Here is a 27,064-nt window from a genome sequence, read left to right on the forward strand (position 1 = left end):
TACAATATCCTGTATTTTAGAGATATCTTATTTCGTATTCTGATTTCTTTGATATTCTGGTTCTCATTTCTGACGTTCTAAGTATTCTTTTTTCTTCTGCTGTAGCTACGGTATACAGGGTGAGTCATGAGGAACTGTACATACTCCTACCTCGTATAGAGGCCCCTATGGGGAATAACAAATGACCATTAAAAAGTGTCTGCTCCCATTGTTTAATAATATACAGGGCGAGTTTCGCATTTTGACAGAAATTTGTATTCGTCATAATTTTTGAACGGTCAGATCGATGTGTCTCTTATTTTGGTCAATCGTTACACTATTGCCACCTAATCAACTGATTTATTCAAACTAGAAAAAAATCAGGTCCGGCTTTAAAAAAATTAGTTCGTTTGGGTCTTAGAAAAAATTTCACCCTGTATAAGCTTTTTGAAAACTCTAATATGAATTTTACAAATTAGACAAATAGGCAATTAAAATAACATATTTATTTTTTTCCGCACACGATTGCTTAATTTTTTATAAAAAAATCAAATTTGATTATGAATTAAAAGTTTGGTAAAGTAAACCATAGATTTAACAAAATTAACTTTTATTACCAAAATTCATTTTTTTTGAAAAAATATTTAATTTATGTTACCACCAATCAACTGATTTATTCAAACAAGAAAAAAATCAGGCCCGGATTTAAAAAATAAGTTCGTTTGGGTCTTAGAAAAAATTTCACCCTGTATACGCTTTCTGAAAACTCTAATATGATTTTTACAAATTAGACAAATAGGCAATTAAAATGGTATATTTATTTTTTTCCCCACACGATTACTTAATTTTTTATATAAAAAAATCAAATTTGACTATGAATAATTAAAACTTTGGTAAAGTGAACCATAGAAAAAAAAATAACTTTTATTACAAAAATGAATTTTTTTTGAACAAATATTTAATTTATGTTATCACCCAATCAACTGATTTATTCAAACTAGAAAAAAATTAGGCCCGGATTTAAAAAATTAGTTTGTTTGGGCCTTAGAAAAAATTTCACCTTGTATACGTTTTTTGAAAACTCTAATACGAATTTTACAAATAAGACAAGTAGGCAATTAAAACGGCATATTTATTTTTTCCCCACACGATTACTTATTTTTTTATTAAAAAATCAAATTTGACTATGCATAAAAAGTTTGGCAAAGTTTTTGCATAGATTTAAAAAAAAATAACTTTTTTTACAAAAATTAATTTACAAAAACAACGTTTTTCTTAAAATTAAAAGGTTTACCATTTTTTTTTTCTATAACACGTCTAGATCTAAAACTTCCCATAACACTTCTTTTGGACTCTATAGTTTAACATAGACGTGATCAAATTAATAAATTTTAAATTTTTCCACCTAATTTTTGCGATTTACAAGTTTGCAACTTTTACAAGAAGAAGACTGAAAGTCTACAACAACTTTCATAGTCTTCACAATGGTAAGAGGTATGTGCTGTAAATATTTTAGAAAAAAAATATTAAAATGGAACAGAGTTGTAGCGAGTTAAACCGTGAGTTCATTTTTTTTTTCATTTTTAGGTTAAAATTCCGATTTTGACAAATTTGATTTTTTAATAAAAAATTAAGTAATCGTGTGGGGAAAAAATAAATATGCCATTTTAATTGCCTATTTGTCTTATTTGTAAAATTCATATTAGAGTTTTCAAAAAGCGTATACATGGTGAAATTTTTTCTAAGACCAAAACGAACTAATTTTTTAAATCCGGACCTGATTTTTCTCTAGTTTGAATAAATCAGTTGTTTGGATGGTAACATAAATTACTTATTTGTGCAAAAAAAATTAATTTTTGTAATAAAAGTTATTTTTTTTTAAATCTATGGTTCACTTTACCAAACTTTTAATTCATAGTGAAATTTGATTTTTTTATAAAAAATTAAGTAATCGTGTGCGGAAAAAAATAAATATGCCATTTTAATTGCCTATTTATCTAATTTGTAAAATTCATATTAGAGTTTTCGAAAAGCGTATACAGGGTGAAATTTTTTCTAAGACTAAAACGAACTAATTTTTTTAAAGCCGGAGCTGATTTTTTCTAGTTTGAATAAATTAGTTGATTATGTGGTAATAGTGTAACGATTGGCCAAAATAAGAGACACATCGATCTGACCGTTCAAAAATTATGACGAATACAAACTTCTGTCAAAATGCGAAACTCGCCCTGTATATTATTAAACAACGGGAGCAGACACTTTTTAATGGTTATTTGTTATTCCCCATAGGAGCCTCTATAAGAGGTAGGAGTATGTACAGTTCCTCATGACTCACCCTGTATATCTAATTCCCAGCTAATCTCATATCCTTATTCTTCATATATAAGTTTCATTTGCTTGATTTCTTACACTCACGTGTAGATATTTTCATATTATATGTCTCACCCGCTATTTGAAATGTTTGTACCATTTCTCAATTACGATTTATTATACTCTATGCTGTGTAGTGTTATAATTGTCACATGTTTGTTGGTTTTCTTTAAATAATTATTTTATTTCAATTGGTACTGATTTTATTCATTTGTAAATTTTTTGGTTTTTTTTATTATTTTTCAGCTAAAAACTCCTCTTGATGCTTAACTCATCTATCAACTACATATTCTTTTTATTCTTTCGCTTATTTTGATACTTTTTCCCGTATTCAGACATCCTACCTATTCCATACACATTTATAAAATGTCTATGATCTCAAGTCGAAACAAACTTTATTTGTCAGTTGGCAATTCTTAAATTCTGTTATGTGAGTTTATCTCTGGATTAGAGGGCAATGTTTTTTCGCACCATTTGCATTTATTTAAAGCAAAATTGTTGCTCATTTATATCGTTAAATCTTCTCTGGGATATTTTTGGCATTAATCAATTTTTCTTGTTCCCCCTTGTTGAGTGAAACTTTCTGAGCCTCGTGGTGTACATGGGATAAAAACTGCAGGTGTATATACGCCAGTCAATGAGAGCAAGAACAGGATAATACCTCCGAATTCTATCGTACTGCATGGATTTTAATGAAATTTTGGGAATAGCCTCTACTTATCTCCTAATTCAAAGTCTACTCTATATACTATGGCGCTTTTATCTTGGGGTCCGTTCCCACCCCTTCTTGGGGGTGGAAAATTTTTGGGATAAATAACCACGGATGTGTCTAGAGAACCTAATTCTAAGCAAAAACTGTTCTATAATTTTTTTTTAAAACCCAATACTTTTTGAGTTATTCGTGGTTGAAAATTGGCCATTTTCATTGAAACAAACACCCTTTAGAACGGGTTTTTGCGAATACCTTAAAAACTATTCATCTAACTAAAAAAACTACAGGGTGAGTTTTTAGTGCGGGATTGGTCGATATGTAATTCCATATAATTTTTTAAATGGGACACCCTATATATTTTTTCGTATTTATATTTCTCTCATAATTATTGTTAATATAATATAGAGTTTTGCATTACTATACAGAGTATTTAACAAGTTATGACAATTTTTATTTCGAAATTCCTAAGAGATTAACATCATGTATGCAGTGGCGGCCCGTGAGGTAGTGCCATAGAGCCATGGCACTACCTTGCTAACTATGCAGAAACATATTTTTTATCTTAAAAACATCTTAATGCCTGTTAATTTTTTTTGTGATTATTTCTCTTTATTTTCATAAATTATATCAAATCTGGCAACTGTGTAGCGCAATGCAAATCTACCGACTCTGGCCACCCACAGCTGATCGGATAAGGGATGAAGATCACAAAAATCCCAGTGCCGAACGGCATAGTGGCTCGGTAGAAAAGAGAAAGATTGTATGAGCATCCTGTGTAAGTGACAGAGATAGAGCGGTATTGCACTTTTAATATACGTTTAAATTGGACTCTCCGTGCCTGGCTCGAAATCTCGAAAAGGAAGTTAGTAGATCTTAAGATACAATGTTTTAGATATATTTCTAGTCTCTTTACGCGTTCGCGTGACGCTATTGTGTTTATTATCTACTACTGTATTGTATATTTGTGTTTATACTCTACTATATTTTTTAATTTGTAATTATTAGTGCGTTGTGGTCGTGGGTGTCGTAGGTATAAAAATAATATTTTGATTATTTTCTACGTTTAATTTATTTTTTGACAATGAATCAAATTAGTATATTAAAAAACTCCTTTGGTGGTTTTTCGTTAGAAAACAAAACTACAAATTAAAGAACTCGGACGGCCTTTACCCGATTTAAAAATTGAAAAACAAAGTGGAAATGGACAAAAACTTCGCTGTCGTAAGTTTAATAAAACTATTTATGATAAAAATAGCTGGTTGTGTGGTTGCGAACAAACTAATAAACTGTTCTGTTTTGTATGCGTTTTGTTTGGAGGTGACGAGACTTGGTCAAACAAAGGCACCGATGATCTTGTACATATATGGGAGAAATTGAAATCTCATGAAAAATCTAAAGTGCACATGAATAACGTTTTTAGCTTTTCAATGCTTGGTAAGTTAAATATAAAAACCCAATTAAATTCAGCTTTTCGTGATACTCTAATTAAACATAATGAACAGGTAGATAAGAATCGATATATCTTGAATCAAATCATAAATTGTATAAGGTTTTGTGGAGCTTTTGAGTTAGCTCTAAGAGGTCACGACGAAACGAAAAATTCAGACAACAGAGGCATATTTAAGGAGCTGGTCAATTTTAGCGCTGAATTAGACAACGACTTAAAGGTTCACATTCAAAGTTCCAAATCTTTTAAAGGTACCTCAAAAACAACACAAAATGAACTACTGGAGTGCATGTTAGACGTTTACCACGAGGAAATTAAGAAATAAATTGAAAATTCTCCTTATGTTGCAGTGATTGCCGATGAAACCACAGACGTTGCTGGTGAATTTCAATTAGTTATAGTCTTCCGATATTTGTGTAAAGGACGACCAGTTGAGAGATTTTGGAGATTTTACGTGCCGGGCGGACATGATGCTAAGTCAATCGCTGAATGTATTTTAAATGTTTTAAATCACTTGTTAAAACATACTCCAAACAAATTAATTGCTCAAAGTTATGATGGCGCATCTGTTATGAGTGGTGGCTTAAATGGTGTGCAAAAAATTATTAAGGAGACATATCCTCTTGCAAATTACGTTCATTGCTATGCACACCAAATGAATTTAATTATGACAAGTGCATGTTCATCAATAAGCAGGCTAGGATATTTTTTTTTAATTTATCTGGTTTGTGCTCATTCTTTTCAACGTCTCCTCAAAGAACAAAAATTTTGGATGGGGTGGTTAATCGCAGGTTGCCAAAATCTTCCCAAACACGTTGGAATTTTCAATCACGAAGTGTTCATACTGTTCATGAAAATAGAAAAGACCTCATTGCAGTTATGGACATTATACAAAGTACTTCACGTGATTTGTCTTCCATTAATCAAGCAAATGGTTACAAATTAAAGCTCCAGGATAAAGATTTTGTATTTTGGTTATTTATTTTTAATACAATTATGCCTCACATAGAAATTATTTTTCATCAATTGCAAAAAGTATGCACTGATTCTGTCAAAGTGAAGAAAGATTTGGAGAATTTTGAAGCAGCAATTCAAGGTATAAGGGAGCAAATGGACGTCATTATTGATAATATTCAAGAAGAAATAAACACGTCACAGAGACAAACCGAAAATGATGAACCAATAAAAAAAGGCGCGAATTGAAGAGGACAGGCCCAGCAGAAAACGGGAAGCCTTAGAGATATGCGATGCAGTTTTGTTGCAAATAAAAACAAGGTTTACCTTCTCCGGACATTTAGTTGCTTCTCATTTATTTATGTCAGAGAAGTTTTCTGCTTATAAGGATAAGTTCCCCGAATCATTTCTTAATGAAACATGCACACAATTTTTATTTTTAAACAAAACTCGACTTAAAACTGAATTACAAGTATTGTATCAGCGAGACGAATTAAGTACTACCTCTGGGGCTGTTCCGTTATCTGTTTTATTAAATGATGAAGGTTTAAAATGTACATTTGAAGAAACTGTTAAACTTGTAAGTATATTAATAACCATTCCCATGTCAACATCTGAAGCAGAACGTTGTTTTTCAATGCTAAAACGAATTAAGACATTCCTCAGAAATACCATGAAGGAAGAACGACTAAGTGCTTTAGGTATGCTGTCTACAGAAAGACATTTTGTAAATGGCATTGACAATTTTAATAATAAAGTCATTGAAAACTTTGCCTCCAAAAAAGAAAGAAGGATGGACTTCACATATCGTAAACTTTAAAAGTGATATTAAATAACTTTGTGCGTGTGTGTAAATAATAGAATAGTGTTATTTTTATAATTTTCTAAATAGGCTCTAGAGACCATATCGTAACAAACTTTAAGTACATCAGCAGTGGTAAGAAGAATGAAAGATTGACAGCATAGGATTAAAGGACGGGGTGGTCGGATGAGTGCGAGAGACGGAAGCTGATGCGTGATGACGAGCGACTGAGAATCGGGCAAAAGAAGGACATCGGGGAGAAGTCATGCCCTAACGGGCGATTCCACACTGATGCCCTAGTATGAGAGGGGTGGGGTTTAGCTGGTCCCGGCCACATCGGAGTTACGGAGGGCAGGGAGGTCCGATTTAGGGCCAAACTGGTTGACGTGACACTGATGAGGTTTCAGCTCAGGAACCCAGCACTGTTGGAAATGTTTACCTCCGACGTCTGTTTGCAGATTCCCCACCTAGTGATGAAAAAAAAAAGTACATCAGCAGTAAATACTGGTGGTAAGTTGAATTTTTTTTTAATTGTTAATTACTTAATTTACGGAACTGTTTTGATAAATTTTGGTCAATTTTTTGGCATCCCAAAAATAGTAAATATATAGATACATATATAAGATAAAAATATCTGCGCCTATTTTTTTTAATTTCTATTTTATATCCTTTTTGACAATATCGTAACACCGTCACTAAAAATTTAGGCAGCTGCCCGGATTCTGGCACTACCTTCCTAAAGTTATACGAGCCGCCACTGCATGTATGTAAAGAAATACTTCATAAACAATTATTTGTTTCATATAATAAGATAAACAATATACTGTAGTTTTTAAATTAAGTTTAATTGAACTCATTTACGAATATTTGTATACAGGGTGAACTACAAAACCAAATTACGAGTTTCTCAATTTTTTTAAATGGATCATCCTATATTTTATCTTTTAGAAAAATTGTATTTATGATACTCTTTCATTTTTATATAAAATTCCCTATACCTAAACTCATTACTTTCCGAGATATTTGAATTTTTTTCAAATTTCGGGAATATATTCAATTTTTGTAAGTCGAAATAAGTATTGAGTGATAATTAAACAAAATTATTTTTATTCAATAAATAACTAACACAAAATATAAACCATAACAATATGCAGTGAATGTACCAATAAATGTGATATTAAGAAATTATCATCTTTCCCTAATATACAAGAATCGTAAAATTCCTACAAAAAAAATTTGTCTTGTATAAAATAATATAACAAGATTTACTTTTATTCAATAAATAACTCACATAAAACATAAACTAAAACAATATACAACTGATGTAACAGTTTTTAGATTGTTGTATCAACAGTATTCTAAGCCAAGAAGTTTTTAGTAAAACATTCAATTTTATAAGCATCTTTAAGCTACAAAAGCAAATTACGATTATCTCAATTTTTTATAGAACACCCTATATTTTATTTTTTAGGAAGAAATGTTGTATATATATTACTCTTTCATTTTTATATAGTATCTGCTATACCTAAACTTATAAGTTTCTGAGATGTTTTTAGTTTTCTTCATTTGCCGGGAATACATTTAATTTTTATAAGTAGAAATAACTTAACAAATAAGTATTGTGTAATAATATAACAAATATTTGCATTCAATAAATAACTAACAAAATATATAAACCATAACAATATTTAATGAATGTACTAATTATAATTATTAATGTGATGTTAAGGATATAAGTCTAAACAAAATGTTGAAAATGTCCACCTTCAACGTCTATGCAATTTTGTAACCGATATTCAAATGACCGAGCCACATCTCTTAACATTTTTGTAAGTCAATATTATTAAAAGCTTTTCTTATTCTATTTTTCATATCATCAGGCGTTGTTGGATGCTTGTGGTATACAAGGTTTTTTTATATAGCCCCACATGAAAAAATCAATTTTGGAAGAACTGGGGCACCGTCGTGTAAAAACCTCAACCATCAAAAAATCTGGGCGAATCACATAATCGCCAACAATAGCACCTTACACATTTATAGATGGGCGGACATGTTTTCGACGCTAAAGTACCTGAGGGTCTTAAAAGTACCCGTGTTTTGGACGCTGCCAGAAAGTAAAGTTAGGACCGAAGGGTTGGGTCTTCCTCCTTTGGGTCTTTTAAATTTAGCGTCCAAATCATGTACATCCAACGGGTTGTATAAATTCCACTGATGTAGAGTAAGAGGTATTTCCTCCAATATTTCAAGCAAGTTTTTACCATACATGTATTTATCAACGGACATTATATACCATTGTGTTATTGTTTACTTCCCGACAAATCGGAACAAACCTATATAAAATTATTTAATGTTTTGAAAAGCAAATGTGAAGTAATTGGTCTGAAATTCAATCCAAAAATCATTTTCTCCGATTTTGAAATTGCTATCCACAATGCTGCGCGTTTTGAATTTCCAAATGTGCACATTAAAGGGTACCGTTTTCATCTTATGCAAGCTTGGTATCGTAATATCGGCAGTTGTGGCTTAATTCGGGAATATAAATTGGCAGACAGTGAAATATCTAAATGGCTGAAATATATTTTTGGGCTGCCATTTTTACCTCCCTCAGAAGTCGAAGAATCTTTCATATATGATTTTATGGCTATTCAACCAAAGGATGCAAAAACTGAAAAGTTTTCCGACTACTTATTGGACAACTACATTGGCGACCACGCAACATTTCCGCCGGAGATGTGGGCTACGATGAGTGAGAGTTTAGAATTAACAACTAATGCTTGTGAATCGTTCCACTCGCGTTTTAATGATAATTTTTACCATGATCATCCAAATATTTTCCATTTTATTGATGTTTTAAAAAATTTTCAAACTGAAACTTACATTAATATTAATAGTGTCCATGAAAGTAATAGACTTAAAGATCCAAAGAGTAGAAAAAAAAATTATGTTCGTTAGAGATAGGATACATGAGTATCAAATTAACTGTATCGATCGATACCATTTCGTAAAATGTATGTCGTATTTATTTCAAAGTGACAAATAAACCTTATCAAGCTTAATCCCTAGAATTTTATTACCTGACTTTCCATTTACATTTCAATTAGACCCAGCGTCCAAATCATGTATGCAGAAACAGGTAATTTTATTTTTCAGCGTCGAATTTTAAATTTAGCGTCCAAATCATGCACGCCCTTATAGATCACCTAATTTGACTATGAGTGTTAATAAAGTAGGGATTTCTTGATGCATATTAATGAGACTTAGTGTGAAAATAATTATATTATTATAAAAAACTAATAACTATGTGTTACTAAAAACTTCTTGGCTTAGAACACTGTTGATATAACAATCTAAAAACTGTTACATCAGTTGTATATTGTTTGGTTTTATGTTTTGTGTGAGTTGTTTATTAAATAAAAATAATCCTGTTATATTATTATACACAAGACATATTTTTTTTTGTAGGAATTTGACGATTCTTGTATATTAGGGAAATATGATATTTCCTTAAGGTGATACAGTAGCGATCAACAGGTAGCCAAAACGCGTTCCAAGATTGCGGCTGTAATTTTGAATATTTTTTCGAGATATTTGGCACACGTATTCGTAATATAATAAAGAATGGCGGTACAGAGCCCAATTTGAAAAATATATTAATATGTGGAAATTACTCTGTAATTAAATACAATATTAAAAAAACGAGCCTGTACCGCCATTAAGAAGAACAAAAAAATACACTTTCTTCAAATAAACTTTTTTATCCGATGCCTAGATTTTGTGTCATTTTGGAACTACTAATGAAATAAAAAATTTTAGTAGTTCCAAAATGACACAAAATCTAGGCATCGGATAAAAAAGTTTATTTGAAGAAAGTGTATTTTTTTTATCTTCTTAATGGCGGTACAGGCTCGTTTTTTTAATATTGTATTTAATTACAGAGTAATTTAAACATATTAATATATTGTTCAAATTGGGCTCTGTACCGCCGTTCTTTATTATATTACGAATATGTGTGCCAAATATCTCAAAAAAATATTCAAAATTACAGCCGCAATCTTGGAACGCGTTTTCGCTACCTGTTGATCGCTACTGTTTCCTCTTAATATCACATTTATTGATACATTAATTGTATATTGTTATGGTTTACATTTTTTGTTAGTTACTTATTGAATAAAAATAATTTTGTTATATTATCACTCTATTATTTTTATTATTTCTAGAAAAATTGAATGTATTCCCGAAATTTGAAGAAAACTGAAAATATCTCGGAAAGTGAGTAGCTTAGATATAGGGAATGCTATATAAAAATGAAAGAATATTATAAATACAATATTTCTAAAAAATAAAATATAGGGTGATCCATTAAAAAAAATTGAGAAAATCGTAATTTGGTTTTGTAGTTCACCCTGTATACAAATATTCGTCAATGATTTTAATTAAACTTAATTTAAAAACTACAGTAGGTATATTGTTTATCTTATTATATAAAACAAATAATTGTTTATGAATTACTTCTTTATACAGCGTGTCTACTTGAGTTGGAAACATATGGGAAACTTTTTTATTATTAATTTTACGAAAAAAAGTTATTCTTTATAAAAAGTTCTGCATGCCCCAAAACCTAAGATTCAATCATCAGATATCAAATTTTCTGAATATTATACGAGGTATGTCAAAAAATATGAACTTCGTTCAAGAGTAAAGTACCTTTATTTCTCTCAATATCGAAAATGCTTATTCTGAAAAGTTGTTTGGAAATAAAAACTAAGCTCAAATATGCAATTACATGCTTCTAATTGGAAAAAAAATATTTTCCAAATTTTTCTCAAATTTATTGATACTAACTTCGTTTTGATTCATTACACATACGATAACTCTTTTATTATTACTTTTACGAAAAAAAGGTATTCTTTATAAAAAGCTCTGTAGGTCATAAGGCCGAAGATGCAACCAACAGATATCACATTTTATTAATTTTATACGAGTTATGTCAAAAAATATGAATTTCACTCAAGAGTAAAGTACCTTTATTTTTCACAATATTGAAAACAGTTATTAAAAAAGTTGTTTAGAACTAAAAACTATGTGTCAATATGCAATTACATCCTTCTAATTGAAATACTGTGAAATATAAAGGTGCTATAATATTGAGCGAATTTCATATTTTTTGACACACCTCGTATAAAATTAATAAAAGTTGATATATCATGGTTGTGTCTTAGATTTTAGACCATGCAAAGCTTTTTACGAAGAATAACTTTTTTTCGTAAAATGAATAATAAACGAGTGATCATATTTGTAATAATTAAAAACAATGTTGGGTATCCTTAAATTTGAGAAAAATTTTTTTTTTCAATAAGAAGCATGTAATTGCATATTTGATCTTAGTTTTTAATTCCAAACAACTTTTTATCATAAGAATTTTCGATATTGAGAGAAATAAAGGTACTGTAGCGGAAGAGAAATCTTGGCCGATCCCCGTATAACAGTAAACACCTCGAGAATGACGTAATCGGATGTGCTAGGCCTCGCCGGAGAATTCTGGAAGGTACGTCACGTAGGCGGAACAAGCCGATAGCTCGAGATGGGAGTCGATTGTTCCAGAATAACAACTGGGTATAAATACGGGCATATTTTGTGAATAAGTTAGTGTATAAGATAAATTCGTCTGTAACTTATATAAATAAAGTCGTATATAAATTACGAACCGCTAGTTTTATTGTAATTAGAAGTAATTACACTAATCACGCTACAGTTGGTGTCGGTGTTCGGTTAACTTAGTGCGATATAAATAAGTGAATTACAGAGAGACTTTAAAAGACTTTTGAACTTTATTCGTCGGGAATAACCGGAGTGCGTTAATTGTTCGGTATTCGGAAAGACTTTAAAATACTTTTGGACTTTATTCGTCGGGAATAGTTAAAGTGCGTTGATTGTTCGGTATTCGGAAAGACTGTTAAAAGACATTTTGGAAAGTACGTGTGTGCCGACCAAAGATGTTGCTACAAGAACTTACAGTAAAACAGCTCCGTGAACAGCTCGAGGAACGGGATCTGGACAGCAGTGGGCTCAAGATAGTCCTACAAGCACGACTCGAGGATGTCCTCACGAAGAACGGAGAAGACCCAAAGACGTTCCACTTCCAGTCAGCAGAACAAGTAATCTTATCGAAATTAAAAACTGTTTCTGAAACGATCGATGAAACTTCTAGAAGAAGCGACGAGAAACTTGAAGAAGTTAGCAGAAGAAGCGACGAGAAACTTGAAGAAGTTAGTAGAAAAAGCGACTAGAAACTTGAAGAAGTTAGTAGAAGAAGCGACGAGAAACTTGAAGAAGTTAGTAGAAAAAGCGACGAGAAATTCGAAAATGTTGCTAAAAGATTCGATGAGACTTCTCAAATAATTAAAGAGGTCTGTAGGCAAAACAACGAAAAACTAGAAGAAGTTTGTAAACAGAACAATGAGAAATTTGAAGAAGTTTCTAGAACATTCGATAAGATGCAGAAAAGTGTAGAGACCGTAGAAGAAAAGATCAAACAGCTAGAGAGCAGGATAACCGATACAAAAGTACAACCATCAGTTAATGCAGCAACGTTAGATCCTTTAGTGAAAGATGAACTACCGAGAGACGAAACGTCGCATAATATGAGATTCAAATTACCACCATTTGATGGAAAGTCCTCTTGGTCCATATATCTTAGACAGTTTGAAGCTATTGCGACCGCCAATCATTGGACCGAACAAGAAAAGGCTGTTTCCTTGACTGCTGCTTTACGAGGTGATGCTGCAGATATATTAAGGTCAATTCCCAAGGGTCAAGAAAATTGTTACCAGACCTTGTTCACTCGTCTAGAAAAACGCTATGGAGATGCCCATCTACAACAAGTATACAAAGCACAACTGCGAAGTAGAAGTCAACGAGCAAGTGAGAATCTGCAAGAATTTGAAGCAGATGTGGCTCGTGTGGTGCGGTTGGCTTATCCAGAGGTGCCAGACAGCGTTTTAGAAGAAATTGCAGTAGATACCTTCGTCAATGGGCTGAAAGATAATGAACTACAGAAAGCTTTACGACTAGCAAGACCGAAAGTTTTAGATGAAGCACTTGCTATTGCATTGGAACACGAAACGGCTAGTCAAACTTCACGAGGCCATAGAGTAAGAACCATTGAAGAAAGTGACGAACACAACGATGAACGTCTGGAGGAAATGATACGGAGAGTATTAAGTAATCAGATGCCAAAGAGACGCGAGCCTAGATGTTGGAATTGTGGATGCGTAGGCCACATTCGTCGTAATTGTAAGAAGATCGTACAGCCGTCGGAAAACTAGAGCGGGTCGACACCAAGGGGCAACTGCCGACCTCGAGAACTAGAGCCCCCATAGTAACTGTCAACCTTACGTCCTCCGGTGGAATCCACAACTTATACATCGAAGGTCGTATCAGTAATAGATGTAGATCATTTTTGGTGGATACAGGTGCAACGAGAACTATCGCACGTCCAGATGTAGTACGAGACCATAATAAATTATCACCTGCAACAGTAAAGCTTAGAACAGCGACTGGTGAGCTAATTAATACATATGGCGAGGCTAATATGTCAGTATCCATTGGCCAGACCACAGTTGAACATCAAGTATTAATTGCCGAGATCTCCGACGAATTCATATTGGGGATGGACGTACTAAGGAAAGTGGGGGCAATATTGGATGTTCAAAATGGAGTTCTCAAGATCAATGGTGAAGAGTTGCCCTTTCACGACGACAAAGAAGATGTCATCCGCTTACTTACTACATGCGACGTAACCATACCCGGTAATAGTGAGAAAATTCTGATGACCATGCTTGATGGACACTGCCGAGAGGGAAGTTTAAGGATGGTCGAAGATGTGGATAATGTCGAGTTCCTAACGGCGAAAACTTTGGTAAAAGTTCGAGATGTGATCCCTGTAAGAGTTATGAATTTAAGGGAAACTGCTATCAAGTTAAGTAGAGGAGCTTTGATCGGGCAGTGTGTTCCCGTGGCTTCAATTTGCTCTGTGAATACCAATGAGAAATCATCGAAGGCGAAGTATCCAAAGGAGCTTGTTGAGATGATCATTGAAAGATGCCAAGATCTTGATCATGAACGAACGGAAAAAGTGACATCTATGCTGATAGAGTATCAAGATGTTTTTGCTATTGACACGAAGGATAAGGGAAAAACAAGCATAGTAACGCATAAAATAAATACCGGAGACGCTCAGCCAATCAGACAACGTCCTAGACGACTTCCATTTGCGAAAAGAGATGAAGCCGAAGAGATTATCAAGGATATGGACAAACAAGGGGTAATTGAACCATCGAACAGTCCATGAACATCACCAGTAGTTCTGGTAAAGAAGAAAGATGGTTCAACGCGTTTTTGTATCGACTACCGCCAGCTCAATGCGGTAACAAAAAAAGATAGTTATCCTTTGCCCAGAATAGACGATACATTGGATACTCTCTCCGGTTCTCGTTGGTTTTCCACACTCGATTTAAAAAGTGGATATTGGCAAGTAGACATGGAGCCAGCCGATCGGGAGAAAACCGCATTTTCGATAGGATCAGGGCTTTGGCAGTTTACGGCTATGCCGTTTGGTTTATGTAATGCCCCTGCCACATTTGAAAGATTAATGGAGGCAGTTTTAAGAGGTCTAACATGGAAAACATGCCTGGTTTACTTGGATGATGTAATTGTGGTTGGAAGGTCCTTTGATGAACATGCCAAGAATCTAATAGACGTCTTTCAACGATTGAGGGCAGCGAACTTGAAGTTAAGTCCGAAGAAATGTCACATGTTTCGACGAGAAGTTAAGTACTTAGGACATATTGTATCGAGTAATGGTGTAACAGCTGATCCTGAAAAGATTGATGCAATTAAAGATTGGCCAGTACCAAAAGATAAACATGAAATTAGAAGTTTCCTTGGCCTATGTACATATTACCGACGATTTGTCAAAGGATTTGCCAATATCTCCAAGCCCCTAACAAAGTTGACGGAGGAGGGCAAAGAATATACATGGAGTGAGGAGTGTCAAAAAGCTTTCGAACAACTACAAAGGGCTCTGATCAGTGCACCGATATTAAGCTACCCGGGACAGGCAGGAAAATTTGTTTTGGATACCGATGCTAGCAACAGTGCCATAGGAGCTGTTCTCTCACAAATCCAGGATGGACAGGAAAAAGTCATCGCTTATTTCAGCAAAGTCCTGTCGAAACCAGAAAGAAACTATTGCGTTACCAGAAGAGAACTGCTGGGTGTAGTGAAGGCTTGCGAACATTTCCATAAATACTTGTACGGCAGAAAGTTCCTTCTTCGAACAGATCACGCTGCTCTAAAATGGCTCATACAATTCCGTAATCCAGAGGGCCAGATGGCAAGATGGTTGGAACGACTTCAAGAATATGATTATGAGATAGAACACAGGGCCGGAAGAGTTCATTCAAATGCTGATGCCCTTTCGAGACGACCATGCAGTGCAAATTGTAATCACTGTGCCAAATTAGAGGAACGATTTTGCCCCGTGAGACGAACCACCGTCGTTAATGAGCAATGGCAGCCACAACAGTTACAAGAAGCCCAAGAAGACGATCCATGTATAAAAAGAGTATTGGATTGGATGCGTCGAGGTGAGAGACCTAGTTGGCAAAACATTAGTGCATGTAGTCCGGAAGTCAAGGCCTACTGGAGCCAATGGAATTGCCTGATACTAAAAGATGATCTTCTGTACAGAACCTTTGAGAACGATGATGGTACAGAATCTAAGCTTCAGTTGATTGTACCTAGAAGTAAAGTGTCAGAAGTATTGCGTCAGTTGCATGACGGTACATCAGGTGGACACTTTGGTATTACGAAGACTCTGCAAAAGGTTCGAGAACGGTTCTATTGGGTGAACTGTAAAGATGATGTAAGAAGATGGTGCCGGAAATGTGAACTGTGTGCATCCGGTAATGGTCCAGTTGGTAAAAAGAGAGCACCCATGAGACAGTATAATGTTGGAAGTCCTATGGAAAGAGTAGCAATCGACATTGCAGGTCCATTTCCAGAAACCGATGCTGGAAATAAATACATTCTGGTAGCCATGGACTATTTTACGAAATGGACCGAGGCCTATGCATTACCGAATCAAGAAGCTGCTACCGTTGCAGAGGTACTTGTTGAAGAATTCTTCAGCCGATTTGGTGTTCCCTTGGAGATCCACTCCGACCAAGGGCGAAACTTTGAGTCAGCTCTTTTCCAAAACGTTTGTAAATTGATTGGTGCCAATAAGACCAGAACAACACCCCTGCATCCTCAATCAGATGGAATGGTCGAGAGGATGAACCGAACGATGGGTAAACACTTGTCCAAAGTTGTATCTGAACATCAGCGAGATTGGGACCAACACATTCATTTATTCCTGATGGCCTACCGCTCGGCCGTAAATGAAACTACAGGTCAAACACCAACCTGCCTGATGTTGGGTCGTGAAGTTCGGTTGCCCTGCGACCTAGAGTTTGGCTGCGGACCTTCCGAGGAACATGTTGCAGGCGAAGACTACGTTGACCGCCTGAAATTACGAATGAACAACATTCATGAACTTGCCCGACAACACATCCAGATAGCCAGTGACAGAATGAAAGATCAATATGATTCTCGATGCAAGAATGAAAGCTTCGAAGTAGGTGATCTTGTCTGGCTTTATAATCCGCAACGTCGTCGAGGCTTGTGTCCTAAACTGCAAAGACAATGGGAAGGTCCGTATGAAGTTAAGAAGAAAATAAATGACGTAATATATAGAATTAAGAAGTTGCCAAACGGTAAACCAAAAGTTATTCACATAAATCGTCTTGCACCATATGCTGGCTCAAATGAAACAGAAGAAGCACGAGTCCTCCAACAGGAGATGAAAGATGTCGCACAGCCAAGTTTTAATCAATTTATGTCAAATTACGCAGCGAGAAAGAGTGCTAGATTCGGCGTGACCACAGAAGTTCAGCAAGATCTGTTTGGTGTTCCAGAAAACGTCTCTCTGGCCCACTGTGTTGCCCAAGACCTCGAGATGACTAAAGGAATATCGTCCGTATTCAATAGAAAGTTCGGCCGCCTGGACGAGTTAAGAAATCAGCAGCCTAAAATTGGAAGAGTACTGCGATTGGAAGATGGTCCTCGATCTTTGCTGTATATGGTGACCAGAAAGTCTTATACGGACACGCCAAGCTACGAGAACATATGGCGTGCTCTAACTAATTTGAAGAAAATCGTGTGTAATTATGACATCAAAAATTTGGCTTTACCAAAAATAGGCCATGCAGTAGAAAATCTGGATTGGAAGATTGTGAGAAGCATGCTTGAAGTGGTCTTCAGAGGAACTGGTGTACAAATCACTGTGTGTTGCATGAACCCGAAGATGTCGTACCCTTCAAAGACAGTAGACTGTTATTTCTTCTTGAAGGGTGTATGCAGAGCTGGAGAGTCGTGTAGATTCCGCCATCCTGGGCCTTCATTTAGAGTTGCTGATCGAGACGCTCAGATCTTAAGAGGGGAGCAGTGTAGCGGAAGAGAAATCTTGGCCGATCCCCGTATAACAGTAAACACCTCGAGAATGACGTAATCGGATGTGCTAGGCCTCGCCGGAGAATTCTGGAAGGTACGTCACGTAGGCGGAACAAGCCGATAGCTCGAGATGGGAGTCGATTGTTCCAGAATAACAACTGGGTATAAATACGGGCATATTTTGTGAATAAGTTAGTGTATAAGATAAATTCGTCTGTAACTTATATAAATAAAGTCGTATATAAATTACGAACCGCTAGTTTTATTGTAATTAGAAGTAATTACACTAATCACGCTACAGTACTTTACCCTTGACCGAAATTCATATATTTTGACATACCTCGTATAATATTCAGAAAATTTGATATCTGATGATTAAATCTTAGGTTTTGGGGCATGCAGAACTTTTTATAAAGAATAACTTTTTTTCGTAAAATTAATAATAAAAAAGTTTCCCATATGTTTCCAACTCAAGTAGACACGCTGTATACATGGTGTTAATCTCATAGGGATTTCGAAATAAAAATGGTCATAACTTGTTAAATATTCTGTATAGTAATGCAAAACCCTATATTATATGAACAAGAAGAATGAGAGGAATATAAATATAAAAAAATATATAGGGTGTCCCATTTAAAAAATTATATGTTTGATATACCACGCAGTTATTGATCACCCTGTAGAAATGAACATATTTTCCAAGGCTGGAGAATATCATTGTCTACATTTTTTCTAATTAACTATTTTCGCTTTTCTAACCATCGACCATAATGGAATTATGGAATTATCGACCGATCCCGCACTAAAAACTCACCCTGTATATTAACCATTTTTGTAGCTTATAAAAAACACAGAGCTTATAAAAAACTCATTCACAAATCTTCTAGTTATAATACAAAAATAGATATGGTAGGTGAAAAGAATTTGTTTTTTTGGTGCATACTCAAATCGGTGTATTCAACTTGAAATAGCAGAGAAACGGTCGATTTTAGGTGTATTATAGTGCTACCAATACCTTTTGTAGTGCTCTAAAGGACCTTTAAAATGAGCAATATTAAATGTCGATTACATTCAAACTAAGCGAGATATGATACAAAAAAAATTGACGACTAATGTATTTTAAGAAAAAATGAGAAGTATAATTAACCCCTCATCCACCAGAATTTAAATGCATCATTTTCCTTCTATAATACCTTTTATTATAGTGTTATTTATATGTTCATAAAGTTGGATGGGTTTAAAATAAATGGTTTTTGAGAAATATAAGATCAAATTATAGAGCGTTTTTAAATTCTCTTAAAAATCTTCATTTTTATCCATGTAACTTGAAAATGATAAGAGATACAGTAATGAAAAACAAAAATAAAAGTTTTATCTAAAAAAACCCTACATTTTTATACTGTATTTTTTTTCGTATCTCTTATCATTTTCGAGTTACATAGAGAAAAGAAGATTTTTAAGAAAATTTAAAAATGCACTCTATAATTTGATCTTATTCTTTTCAAAAACCATTCACTTTAAACCCGTCCAACTTTTTGAACATAGAAATAACACGTAGAAGGAAAACGATGAATTTAAATTCTGGTGGATGAGGGGTTAAATATACTTCTCATTTTTTCTTAAAATACATTAGTCATTATTTTTTTTGAAGCATATCTCGCTTAGTTTGAACATAATCGACATTTAGTATTGCTCATTTTAATGGTCCTTTCAAGCACTACAAAAGGTATTGAATTCAAGTTGAATAAACCGATTTGAGCATGCACCAAAAAAACAAATTCTTTTCACCTACCATATCTATTTTTGTATTATAACTAGAAGATTTGTGAATGAAAGATTCTCTGTGTTTTTTATAAGCTACAAAAATGTTTAATATAGTTTTTTTAGTTAGATGCATAGTTTTTAATGTATTCGCAAAAACCCGTTCTAAAAGATGTTTGTTTCAATGAAAATGTCCAATTTTCAACCACGAATAACTCAAAAAGTATTGAGTTTTCAAAAAAAAATTATGAAACAGTTTTTGCTTAGAATTAGATTCTCTAGCCACTTCCGTGGTTATTTTGACCAAAAAAATTTTCCACCCCCTTGAAGGGGTGGGAACCGCCCACAAGATAAAAAAGCACCGTAGTATACAGGGTAGACTTTGTTTCTTGAGCTATTCCCTACTTACTGTGAAAATATCAAGTAAATCGATGTAGTAGGATGGAATTCGGAGCCAAATACCCTCATTGATTGCCCTAATAGCAGCTACTATGCAAAACTCAATAGCTGCCTGAAACTACAACGGGTTCGATCCCCGGTATCTCCACTTACAATCTACTCATTCAGGTACAATCCATTTAACTAGTATCTGAAGCCATCAACAAGTTATTATGTCAACTACAGGAAGCTATAAGTATCAATTTCAAATTTGTAAAGCTTTAGGCATGATTTACTTTTAAATCTATTAAAATTTTATTTAATTTTTTTAATGTACAATTAATATGATTAGTTAATATTTGTTTTATTTGTCCCTTCCAAAACTCATTTTTGCAATTAAGATAAGACCTACTTACACTTAAGAAGACTAGACCTAGTCGAAGCCGAAACAATTGGCTCCAACGTTAGTTGGAGTTTTATTATTTTATACATTGGACCTCAACTTTCTGAGGGTAGCTATATTGTTAGAGCTATTATTTTCGACTCTTGCATTAAAATCTCCAAAAATTGCCATTTTTATCAAATTCTGTACTGTATCCTGTCCATTGCATCTTGGACACTTTATAAACATCTGTTTCACCTTCCGGTCTGAACCGCAAAAACGATATAAATGAACTTCAGTGTGTTCTATAATCAAGCTTGTTGTCAGGATTCTGTGGCTGATATATTCGATATTTTCTATATCGTTTTCAAATTTCTCGTGTGGTATTTAAAATACGAAGTATCAAATTCGTCATCAACAAAAGTTTAAATAGGTCTATGACCTTAATACTGAATTATAGACTTACCAATGAACTTCAGTGTGTTCTATAATCAAGCTTGTTGTCAGGATTCTGTGGCTGATATATTCGATATTTTCTATATCGTTTTCAAATTTCTCGTGTGGTATTTAAAATACGAAGTATCAAATTCGTCATCAACAAAAGTTTAAATAGGTCTATGACCTTAATACTGAATTATAGACTTACCCCTAAACCACTAAATGCTGGTATAAAAAACACTCCCTTCGTATCTTCAACTTGAAGTGCCATTTCTGATGTAATGGACGGATTATCTACAAAACCTAAAAACATTTAATAGAAGGGATTAATTTGATAAAAAAAAAACTATCATAATGCTATTTGAGAATAGGGCAATGCGTGATTAAATATTAAATCTTCTTCATAATCGTTCTAAAGATATTGAAAATTTCTCAAAACTTCTTCGAGTACTGTTACGGAGATGGCTACTTGGTAATCATCATGGCCACTCTAACTTTCGAATGAACTTTTCTAAAGAGTATTCTCGAAATCGAATGCAAAAAGTTGCATGACGATTCATCTGACTGCACAAAATTCCTAAGTATAATGCTTTGTTGCCTCGTCTACTTACAAATATAGCATGACGAATAATAATTATGCTTAATGCAATATTTTAAGGCAAAGCTGTCTCAAAAATTTATAATTATTATCATCCACTTCTATAAAAAAGTTCAATAAACTACTAATTTTTCTATTTTTGTTTGGGACTGGTAGCATGGTATGCGTTCTAGCATCCCCAGTTTTATAATAGTGACCTAGACAAAATAATAGCACGTGTAGAATTTTATGATGGTCCATAATACAGGTTGATTGATTAGTGTGGTAAAGATCAGTAGATCCGCTGTAGTAATAGATAGCAATAAAACTTAATAACAAAAATTGTAGCCAACTTTGAGCTTTACATTACAAAATTAGTTAGAATGTTACAGGGTGTTCGATAACATAGTGGCAGACCAAACTTATGTTTTTTAAATGGAACACACTATATTTTATTTTATATTCGAAATCTACTTAACTTCCCCATCACAAAAATATAAAGGATTGTTATGTTATACAGGGTATTTACAAAATTTAACCAATTTTCTATGAAAATCGTAACAACTTCAACTCCCCGTATAAATAAAAATAAGCACAACAGGTTTACTGGTGCCATATTTTTTTGTTGATGGTCAAAAGTTTTAAAAATGGTTAATATTGCTAATTTTCTTTATATCGAATACAGGGTGAGTCAAAACGCAAGTACATTATTTTTTCAGAAATTTTAAATGGAACACCCTGTATTTTATGTCACTATCGAAAAGTACCATTACCGTATTTTGTATACTATTCCATATGTCTAAATTTGTTAGTTTTCGAGATATTTTCATTCTTCAGAGCAAATTATTAATAAGGTGTCTAAATTTTTCCAAATAAGTAATAGGGGAGTGCAATTAGAACGAGAAGATACAATGTTTCAGAAAAAATCAAACAAGGTTATATTTTTCTAAAACTTTTTTTGTCGGTTCATAAATATGTTAAAGTAAAAAGTTCTACTCACAAATTTCGCCGCTAATTGTTTATTAATTGTTTAAACAATAACAATTGTTTTGTATAAATAATGTTAAGAATATGGGTGAATTCAACATTTTATTTTGATAAAAAATGTTTTTATTTTAGTTTTGATTATGCTGAACCCGAATCTGACATTACAATTTGCAAATTCAAAATGGCGGATTCAAAATGGCGGATTTTTTCCTAAAATTCCTTAAAAAGCAGTTGTAAAATCCGATTTTTTTTATAAAACGTGTTTGTTTACATATATGTGGATATTTTTGAGAGGTTGCTGAACCTGAATCAAATTTTGATAATTTAAATTATAAAATGGCAGATCCAAAATGGCGGATAACTTAAAAAATAGTTGTAAAATCATAATTTCTTTACAAAATGTATTTATTTCTACATATATTTATTTTTGAGAGCTTTGATAAACCTAACTTAAATGTTGATAAACATTATAACCTAACCTAAACTTTGATAAACATTATAAACTATAAAATGGCGGATTTTCTAAAAAGAACATAAAAAAGAACATTTTTCTAAAACATTTATTGTCTTTATTTTTAACAGGTAGTTGAATCTGAATTAAAGATTAAAAATTTAAATTTCAAAATGGCGGGTCCAAAATGGCGGATATTTAAATAAAAAACAAGTAGAATCCAATCAAACAATTATGGAATTTCATTCTTAAAAAAAAAGATAAACAAATAATTTTCACAATATTAAAAATTAAAATTTATTAGAAAGAAAGAACAAATTATTCAAAATCTATCTCTTCAATATTCAAAATATTGTTGCAATGGGATCAAAAAGTTATTCTTAGTAAAAAGCTCTGCATATTCTAAAACTTTAAATGCAATCATAAAATATCAATTTTTATCAATTTTGTACAAAATATGTCAATAAATAAAAATTTCAGTGAGGAGTAAGATACCTATATTTTTCATAATACTGAAAATTGTTATTATGGAAAGTTGTTCAGAATTAAAAACGATGTGTCAATATGCAATTACACTTTTATACAATTTTTTTACATAATACCTCGTATAATATTGATAAAATATAATATTTTATATTTGCATATAGTGTTAGACCATGCACAGCTATTTATGACGAATAACTTTCTTCATAAAATTAATAATAAATCAGTTATCATAAATAATAAGTGAAAATTTAATGATGTTTGGTATAATTAATTTGAAACAATATTAAAAAAAAAACAAATTTTCGATTAGAAGGATATAATTACATATTGAAACATAGTTTTAATTCCAAACAACTTTTCTTTATCAAAATTTTCGATACTGTGAAATATAAAGGTACTTTACTCTTGAGTGAAATTAACATAACATACTTCGTACAAAATTAACAAAATTTGATATTTGATGGTTGCATCTTATATTATATACGATGCAGAGTATTTTATAAAGAATAACTTTTTTTCGTAAAACTGATATTAAAAAAGTTATCAATAGGTTCCAAGTTACGCAAACATACTGTATAAGAGCTAAAAAAAATTTTTTTGTTGAACATTTATTATTGTTGAAGCTTATTATTAAATTAATTTTAGGTAAGTTTTACGGAAAAAAGTTTTGATCACTCTGTATATACATTTTTTCAGCTGGTAATTTTCGGTTTTTGTATTACATTTTTGTTATCTTTCTTAGTTTTCTCAAAAAGAAATTGTTTATATCATTTTTAAACTAAAATAATTAAGTGTTTTTTAAAGACTGCATCCTAGGCTTTAAAAAAATATCAAAAAAATTGTATTAGATTTATTCAAACTTGAGCAATACCGTCTTAAAGTGGTGGGAATTCTGTAGAACTACGTAGTTTTCAAAAATTACATTTTTTGAGACAGCGTATTATTTGAATTAAATTTTTGAGATTTTTTTGAATGAAACATCGTTTAGTAAGATGATTAAGAGGTAAGTTGTGCAAATTTGAGAGCTTTATAAGTAAAATTGTATTAGTTACACAGTTTTAAATCATCTTTAAACAAAATTCATGTAAGTCTCATTTTCCGCCCACACCGTACTTATGTCCATAAATTTTATTTCTTTGTATTACAACTATAAGGTAGCTTATTTTATCTTCTTTCATGTCCAATTTGTAAAATTTCTTTTGATCCATTAGTTAAAGAATTACATTAAAAAAACTCAACCGTGCACTTCTTCCAACGCTAGTTTACAGTGCGCCAATGTGTGTGAGAAGGGTGACTTTAGCGTTATAAATAAAAAATTACAGAAGCTAGAGATTTAATTTTAGAAAAATCTTTATATAAGGTTTTTTTGTAAAATATTCTGAATTTTTCAATGGTCAAGTCAGTTTTTTTCTAAAAATTATATATTCGGAGCTATTTAAAAAAACATCTAACTTCGCTGTTCATTTGTTTAATAAAAAATGAAGCACCCATTTCTCAAGTAGAACTTTTTGATATGTTGTTTATTAAACATTTCTTAATGAAATTACAGAAAGTTTTATCTTGTTTGATTTTTTCCGAAGTGAAAATCTAAATGCACTCCCCTATAAGCCATGACATGACTGAATTGTCTAATACTGACGGTTCACTATAATTGTTTGTGTTTTGTGTTATTAAATAGTTATGATGCATTTTACTGTTGATGAAATGGTAGATATGATCTGGAATTGGGGGAGTGCAATAAAAATGCGTTATTATCAGTAATAATTTATCATGAACGGTTCCCTGAAAGGCGACAACCTGCAACAGCAAGCTTTAAAAAATTAAGGATTGGTTTTCAACCGCACTGGTTCAGTCATGTATAAATACACGGACGAACAAAAATTACTGTAAAAGAGGAAATCGAAATAACTGTGTTGCTGACAGTTACTGAAAAACAACATACAAGTATACGAAATATTTCCAAAGCAAACGAACTAATTTACTACTCTGTGCAAAGAATTCTTGCAAAAAACAGAATGCACCCTTGCCGCATTCAATTGTACCAAGAATTAATTCAGGAAGATTCTGAAAAGAGAATATTATTTTGTGAATAGGCCTTAAATAAAATCAATTGACAGAGAGATTTCTTTGATAATGTACTATTTGGAGATGAAGCTACGTTTCATAAAAACGGTTCAATTAATAGGCATAACTTTATTATTAGATTAGACACCTAATTAATAATTTGCTCTGAAAAATAAAAATATCTCGAGAACTAACAAATTTGGACATAGGGAATATTACAATATTACATAAAAATTAAAGTACGGTAATGGTACTTTTCGATAGTGATATAAAATACAGGGTGTTCCATTAAAAATTTCTGAGAAAAGAATGTACTTGAGCTTGACTAATGCTGTATTCGACATAAAGAAAATTAGTAATATCAACCATTCTTAAAAATTTTGACAATCAACAAAAAATCTGGCACCAATAAACCATTGCTGGTGTGCTTATTTTTTTATTTATACAGGGAGCTGAACTTGTTACGATTTTCATAGAAAATTGGTTATAACTTTGTAAATAGCCTTTATAACATAACAAACTTTTATATTTTTGTAATGGGGAGGTTAAGAAGATTTCGAATATAATTAGTATATTATACAACGAGCATTTAATGATAGTCATTATGAAGCTAATATGAGGGATACGAACAAGCCGCCTAGCGGCGAGTTTCGTATAGAGTACGAGCTTCATAATGATAATTAAATGCAAGTTTTATACACGATTTTTTTCTATGATCATTCACAACAAAAAATATATTCAAATATATTAATTTTGTAACGCAAACAAATTAAGTAGTTTGTCAATTTGTTTACATATTGAGAACTGTCAAAGCATATGTATTTAACTCGCCATTGGTCACTGCGCGTGTGCCACATTCATTGCGAATGCCATATCGCGATTCTATTGGTTAAAAATCTGTATCGTAATGAAAATATGTATCATAATGAAGTTCATTATGATACAGGTAGTGAAATCATAATTATGAAAATATGAATGAAAATATAAAATATAGGGTGTTCCATTAAAAAAAAAAGAATGTGTGTGTACTTTGTACGTACGTAAGAAGTTATACTTCTACTACATATTATGTGATTTTTAAGACAATACCAAAAATTTAAAAAAATAAAAGAATAAAACGCACACAAACACATTGAAAAATGCCACAAAGAAAAAATGATCTCTGAATGATAATAATTGTTGGCAAAAATTTTAAATACGCATTTTCTGAAATAAAAATTATATAACAAATATACTTACAATCATAAAAGGCATAAAAAAATAAAAAAAAATAAATAAAAACTTGCATCGGGAATCGAACCCGTGAATTTCGGAGCGCTTTGATTCGTAATCGAAGCCTAGACTCACTCGTCCAATTCCACATTATTTGTCATGTGGAAAAATAGGGTAACTGAACGTTTTACTGTTTGACAGTTGTTTTGAATATAATTAAATTATGTAGTTTAAATTTTGTGGAAGAAAATATTAAAATATAACAAAACAGTAAGAAAACAATATATTAGATGAAGATTGGTAGAACTTTTGTTGGTAATCAAATTAAGTATGTAAATCAAAGCATTACATACCTACTAGATAAATAAATCTACTCCAAAAAATCATAATTTAAAAATAAAAATCGGACCTAATTTGGGATTTCTCTCTAAAATCCCCATTCTTGAGAAAATAAATGTACAGTAGAGCGTCGATTATCCGAACGTCGATCAACCGAACGACCGCTTATTCG

At 32.4% G+C, this 27,064-nt stretch overlaps 1 protein-coding gene across 2 annotated transcripts in view; it reads right to left on the reverse strand.

Annotated features, from left to right (window-relative positions):
* LOC126883199 (putative glycerol kinase 5) overlaps positions 1–27,064 on the reverse strand; it is an 83,793-nt gene that overhangs the window by 18,370 nt on the left and 38,359 nt on the right. For both annotated transcript variants that reach the window (XM_050648451.1, XM_050648452.1), the window contains exon 8: positions 20,985–21,079. In XM_050648451.1, the coding sequence (XP_050504408.1) occupies positions 20,985–21,079 (95 nt within the window). The remainder of the gene's footprint in view (positions 1–20,984; positions 21,080–27,064) is intronic.

Source organism: Diabrotica virgifera, chromosome 4 (assembly GCF_917563875.1).
Source record: "Diabrotica virgifera virgifera chromosome 4, PGI_DIABVI_V3a".
NCBI classification, from domain to species: Eukaryota; Metazoa; Arthropoda; class Insecta; order Coleoptera; family Chrysomelidae; genus Diabrotica; species Diabrotica virgifera.